Source organism: Chiloscyllium plagiosum, chromosome 39 (genome assembly GCF_004010195.1).
Source record: "Chiloscyllium plagiosum isolate BGI_BamShark_2017 chromosome 39, ASM401019v2, whole genome shotgun sequence".
Taxonomy (NCBI): Eukaryota; Metazoa; Chordata; class Chondrichthyes; order Orectolobiformes; family Hemiscylliidae; genus Chiloscyllium; species Chiloscyllium plagiosum.
In genome coordinates this window covers 14,098,586-14,104,666 of record NC_057748.1, presented here as the reverse complement: position 1 = coordinate 14,104,666, position 6,081 = coordinate 14,098,586, and the positions used below count along the sequence as shown (strand labels likewise).

General features: G+C 43.6%; 1 protein-coding gene across 2 annotated transcripts in view; it reads right to left on the bottom strand.

Moving 5' to 3' along the window:
- Positions 1–6,081, bottom strand: part of LOC122542253 (cytokine receptor common subunit beta-like) — a 61,242-nt gene that overhangs the window by 35,663 nt on the left and 19,498 nt on the right. For both annotated transcript variants that reach the window (XM_043679795.1, XM_043679796.1), the window contains exons 3-5: positions 5,827–5,971; positions 2,407–2,576; positions 2,116–2,273 (exon numbers count right to left, since the gene is read on the bottom strand). In XM_043679795.1, coding sequence (XP_043535730.1) covers positions 2,116–2,273; positions 2,407–2,576; positions 5,827–5,971 — 473 coding nt within the window. The remainder of the gene's footprint in view (positions 1–2,115; positions 2,274–2,406; positions 2,577–5,826; positions 5,972–6,081) is intronic.

The following is a 6,081-nucleotide window of genomic DNA, read 5'->3' as shown; positions in this document are numbered from 1 at the left end:
AACCCAGCGCATGACTGGGGGTGGGGGAGGGGTGTGGGAGAGCTAGCACAGCGAGGGGTGGGGGGGCGCAGGGCGGGTGAGCCCTCCAAAAGCTGGTGACGCCAGCAACTGTGGGCCCAGTGATGAAAGATGGCGCTGTGACATCAGAGGATCTGAGGAGGGGCGGCAGTGAAGACAGTATCTGTGGGGGTGTTGGTCAGCTGTGGCGATGCGGTAGGCCAGAATCAGTATTCCCAGCGAATCGATGGGAACAGTGGTTACATCGGTGGTGGCGTGGTAGACCCAGGGTGGTACCTCCGCTGGCAGAGTGGTGGCAGCCCTGGAGCGGGTCCCCTGGAACGGTCCATGATATGGAGGGGGGGGGGGGTGTGGGCCTGAAGCCAATTTTGGAGAACAACCCCCTCACTTCCGATGGAGAAAGTGAGGGCTGCAGATGCTGGAGATCCGAGCTGAAAATGTGTTGCTGGAAAAGCACAGCAGGTCAGGCAGCATCCAAGGAGCAGGAGAATCGACGTTTCGGGCATGAGCCCTTCTTCAGGAATCCCGAAACGTCGATCCTCACTCCCGATGTCAAGTTGAGCACACGAAGGGAGGAAGAACTCTATTATTTGTAACCTTAATATCTTCTGTAACTCAAAATGCCCTGGAGCGTGGCACCATATTACACATTTTACTGTGTTTATTTGTGAAATACAAGTGACAATAAATTATTCAATTCAATTCAATATGGCTGCCTGATGTTTTGGACTCTGAGGATTACTGAGAGCCCAGCCCTCAAGAGAGTTTCCTGACAACTGCGACCTTTCATTTGAGAATCATACAAAAATGAGAAATAGAAGGAGTGGGGTAGGCCATTTGGCCTCTCAAGCCTATCCTGGGGCCTCAACTTTTCTCATGCCAGCCCATCACAGCCCTCGGCTTGATATTTCCAAAATCTATCTCCCTCCTCTGTAAATACTTTCATTGATCTAGCCTCCACAACCTTAGTGGGTAGCACGGTGGCACAGTGGTTAGCGCCAGAGACCCGGGTTCAATTCCCGCCTCAGGCGACTGACTGTGTGGAGTTTGCACGTTCTCCCCGTGTCTGCGTGGGTTTCCTCCAGGTGCTCCGGTTTCCTCCCACAGTCCAAAGATGTGCAGGTCAGGTGAATTGGCCATGCTAAATTGCCCGTAGTGTTAGGTAAGGGGTACATGTAGGGGTATGGGTGGGTTGCGCTTCGGTGGGGCGGTGTGGACTTGTTGGGCCGAAGGGCCTGTTTCCACACTGTAAGTAATCTAATCTAATCTAACTGTCTGGGGTAGAGAATTCCAGACATTCAGTACCAACTGGGAGACAGAAGTCCTGTGTATCTCAGTTTTAAATGAGTCACCTAGTTCAAGTTTCCCCAATCACATCTTCTCAACATCTACTCTGTGAAACCGCTCCCCTCCCCTCCATCTTCCTGTTTCAACACAATTGGAACATAATCACCCTTCATTCTTCTGAACTGTGATGAATTACGACATAACCTATTTCGCTGTTGTTAGTACGTCAACCCTATCACCCCAGGAATCAGTCTACTGAATCACTTTTGTGACTTCTTCACCATTAACTTGAAATCATGATTGTATCATTTACAGATTCAAGAACAGCTTTTTTCCCGCTGTTATCAGACTTATGATATGGACATACCAGTGTTGGACTGGGGTGCACAAAGTTAAAAATCACACAACACCAGGTTATAGTCCAACAGGTTTATTTGAAAGCACTAGCTTTTGGAGCACCGGTCCTTCATCAGGTGGCTAATGGAGCAGGATCTTTTGCTATAAATTCTGTGTCTTATGATCCTGCCCCACTAGCTACCTGCTAAAGGCGCAACGCTCCGAAAGCTAGTGCTTCCAAATAAACCTGTTGGACTATAACTTGGTGTTGTGTGAATTTTAAATCAGACTTCTGAACAGACCTCTCATAGTTAGAGTTGATCTTTCTCTCTAGCTGGAACACTATATTCTACATTCTGTGCTATGACCCTGATGTACTTAGGTAAGGTTTGTCTTGAAAGAATGTAAAACAATACTTTTCACTGTATCTTGGTAGATGTGACAATAACAAATCAAATCAAATCCATTCTGTACCTCCCATGAATCCCGGCTTCGCTTGTAGTTGATTTCGTACTGTAACCTTCCAAAGAGCCGATTGGATGAATTTCTTGTGTAGATTGTCTGCCAGGACAGTAAGTAATCCCCTTCCAGGGTGTTGGTAACACTTAGGTTAAATGGAGGTTGTGGTTTGACTGAGAATTGAAGGGACAAACAAGACAGAAGGTTAATCCTGAGCAACTGAAGGGTGTGTTTCCCCTGTTGAATGAGGAAGATCACCAAGACGAGACAGTCTCAGAGCTTTGTTGATTTCTAAGCTCAACTTACTGTTTTCCAAAGGTCTGAAGGATTTGCTCAGGTGGATGGGCCTTTCCGGTTTAAAAACATAGTTATATCGAAATGAGACGGCGTAACTGTTATCCTCAATGGTACACCTCCAGTTAATATCAGAGCTGAACGTGTTCCCTGGGGATTTGGTCAAGTCGCATTTCTTCTGCCTGAAAACAGAGAAGTACCTTGTTAACATTATGCTTTGTCCCTACAGGCCTGAACAAATTGGTTCTCAAGCTTCTTCCTTAGCTCAGTTGGCTGGATGGTTGGTGAGTGATGCCAATAATGTGGATTCAATTCCCATCACCAGCTGAGGTTATCCTGAAGGAGATAATTCCTCATCCCCATTGAAGGGCTTTTGCCCGAAACGTCGATTTTCCTGCTCCTCGGATGCTGCCTGACCTGCTGTGCTTTTCCAGCACCATTCTAATCTTGACTCTCATCTCCAGTATCTGCAGTACCCACTTCTGCCTAGCTATCCTGAAGGACTCTCCTTCTCAACCTCTCCCTCCCTCACCTGAGGCAGGGTGACCCTCAGGTGAAACCACCACCAGTCATCTCTTTCCAATGACAGAGCAGGCTACATGGTTTGGTAAGGCTGTGGTGACATTACTTCAATCCAAAGACAGACGTAACGTGCCAGACATCCGGGTCTGAATCTTGTCATACAATGATTGTTGGATTTGAATTCAATAAAAAATCTGGAATTAAGAGTCTAAAAGGTACCTTGAAGCCATTGTAAAAACCCATCTGCTTCACTAATGTCATTTAGGACATGAATACCAGGTCGGGCCTACATGTGGATCCAGACCTACAGTACTGTGGTCACCTCTTAACTACAAAGATGGGCAATTAAGGATGGGCAATAAAAGCTGGCCTAGTCAGGAATGCTCAGTTCCATAAATTGCTAAAAAAAAATTGCATCACTTCTGCTTTTGTCCTACTTTATGTTAATGGCTTGTGTGGCTCAGTGGTTAGCACTGCTGTCTTACAGTACCAGAGAACAGGGTTCGCTTCCACCCTAAGGTGACTGACTGTATGGAGTTTGCACATTGTCCCCGTTTCTGCTGGGTGCTCTGATTTTGTCCTACAGCCCAAAGCTGTGCAGGTCTGGTACCTTCCCACACTGTTGGGATTTTGTGATGCTATGATCCCACTTGGACAGTTATTGGGCTAGATTCCTACTTGGATAGATATCCTTGTGCATTGGGGAAAAATAAGCACTACCTCTGTCAGGTGGTAGTGTGGGAATATAGAACAAAAAAAGAAAAAAAATTAACAAAAAAGTCCTTGTGCGTTAGCTTCATTCCCAGCCTTGTACTGCCTAGCATGCACCCTACCCAAAATTCCCCTTCCAGTCTCTGGACCTTTCCTATTCAATGCCACCTGGATGACACTCATGAGGAGTTTCCTTGGACTAGGAAGCATAATGCTCCGTGGGGCCATCTACACAAAAGGGTGTTTTTTTTTCCTCATTACTATAGCTGCCTCAAACCAGAAAGTGAATTTCCAGATCACAGCCAGCGTTCTGATACAGAGCCCCCTTCATTTTTACACTCATTCCCAGGATGTGAGTCACTGGCCAGGCTAACATCATTGTCCATAAGGTAGCGAAGAAACAATTACATTGTTATGGATCTGGAGTTACATGAAGGCCAGACCAGGTAACGACTGCAGTCCCCTTCCTTAGTGAACCAGATGGATCTTCTTCCCCCCTCCCTGAGGATGGTCATCAGTAGAATTCCAGTTTTATAGATTTCAAATTCTACCATCTATGGCAGGTTTTGAACATTCATCCTCAGAGTCACTAGTTTAACTATCTAGTGATAATACCACTAGGCCATCGCCTCCTCCCAGTCCCATTGTCACCTTCATTACTTCTAATTCCTTTCCATTTGTCTTTCTCCTCTGATTTTCTTGAAAGGAACTGAAAAAGCAAGTCACTTGCTTTTAGGCGTCTAATGTGTTCATCTTTAAAAGTTCCAAATTCTACCATAGCAGATGTTGGAATTTGAAATCAAAAACACCGGAATTCTAATCATGACCTTGAAACCATCGTCAATTGCCCGCGCAGTGTTTTGGCCCTTAACAGCGAACATGCATTTGTATAGCGCCCTTCACAACTTGGGATGCCCTGAAATGCTTCACATGTGGAATGCCAGACTAGAGTTCTGTGTTCAAACCTCCAAAAAAGACATTGAACCTTCTGACCCAAAGTTAAAAGTGTTGCCTATTGCTGTAATGGGGATGATATATCAGTGGGTGGTGGGAGCTTCAGGAGAAAACAAAAATGAATCTTGATTTATCCTGCATGGTGAAAAGTGTTTTATATATATCTGTACATATATCCTTTACAGTTTGGATTTCAAAATAGTGGCATATGGGTGTAGGTTATTTTTGTGAATTTTTTAAAAAGAAAAGCACCATTAGACACTCCTTTTTAGAGCAGTAATCTAATCCAATATGTATCAGAGGAGGTGATTGCAAACTCCAGGAGTGTAATGGAATAGGATGCTTGTGTTGTGGGGTTTACAACTTATAAGGCCATTAGCTTTTCTCTACTTCAGAATAATCAAAAGTTGATTTAAGTTTAGAAAATCCAGAAATTGAAAGGTTTTAGGGCAGTTGACAGAAGTCTTAAATGGATCATGATAATATTAAATCAAATCAAATCAATTTTCTCTCCTTACAGGAGGGCAGAACAGTTCAGGAAAAATGTAGTTACCTCAATAGAAATGTTCAGTTTGCATAGTTTCCAAACCAAAAGAGTTTGGTCAGAAATTGGCAGTTTATTAGAAACTGAGAAAGTCTAAGTTCTCAGTTTTATGGATAGTCATGTAAAAAGACTCCACAGTGCACAGCAAAGCAACTAGGGGCACCAATTAATTAGAACCTAAAGATCTTATGATGTGGAGGTGCCAGTGTTGGACGGGGATGACAAAGTCAGAGGTCACATGACACCAGGTTATAGTCGACCAGGTTTAATTTGGTGCGCTGCTCGTTCATCAGGTGACCTGAGCAATGCTCTGAAAGCTTATGATTTCAAATAAACCTGTTGGACTATAACATAGTGTCATATGACTCCTAAAGATGTTATGCAGAGGATTAATTTCTCCAGCCCTGAATTTCAGGAAATGAATCATGTTTGGAAGTGCATTGAAAGCTCTGTATTATAGATTAAAGATGTATCTAAACTGTCTTCTATATGTGGTAGGTTAATTTGTTTTCTGTTTGGTTTCATCTATAGCGCAACAGCTTCTGTTACATTGTAAAAGGTAGTCTAGAGCAGCCTGTGATTATGTTTCAGTGACCGATCACCATGTTAACAAAAATAAAAACAAAATGATCTATCAAGCAAGTTTTCTTTCTTGTCCAGGAATTAGAGCACTTTGTACAAATGAATTTTGGAATACTAACAGGTATTTTTTCTTGGCTTCCGTCACCTTCATGTAATGTAATTCCATTGGAATGTATTCCCTTGCCTTTGCATTTTCCATCCATTTGCAGTCTATCTCTGTCATGTAGTCAGTGTAGCATTTCAAACTTCTGGTAATATTGTAGGCTGAAATTTTAAAAAAATCAAATATCAGAAAGAAGCAGGAAATCTTTTGATGCGCTGTTTTGTCAAAAAAGAGCTTGTGTTTCTATAGCACCTTTCATGACCACAGCCAA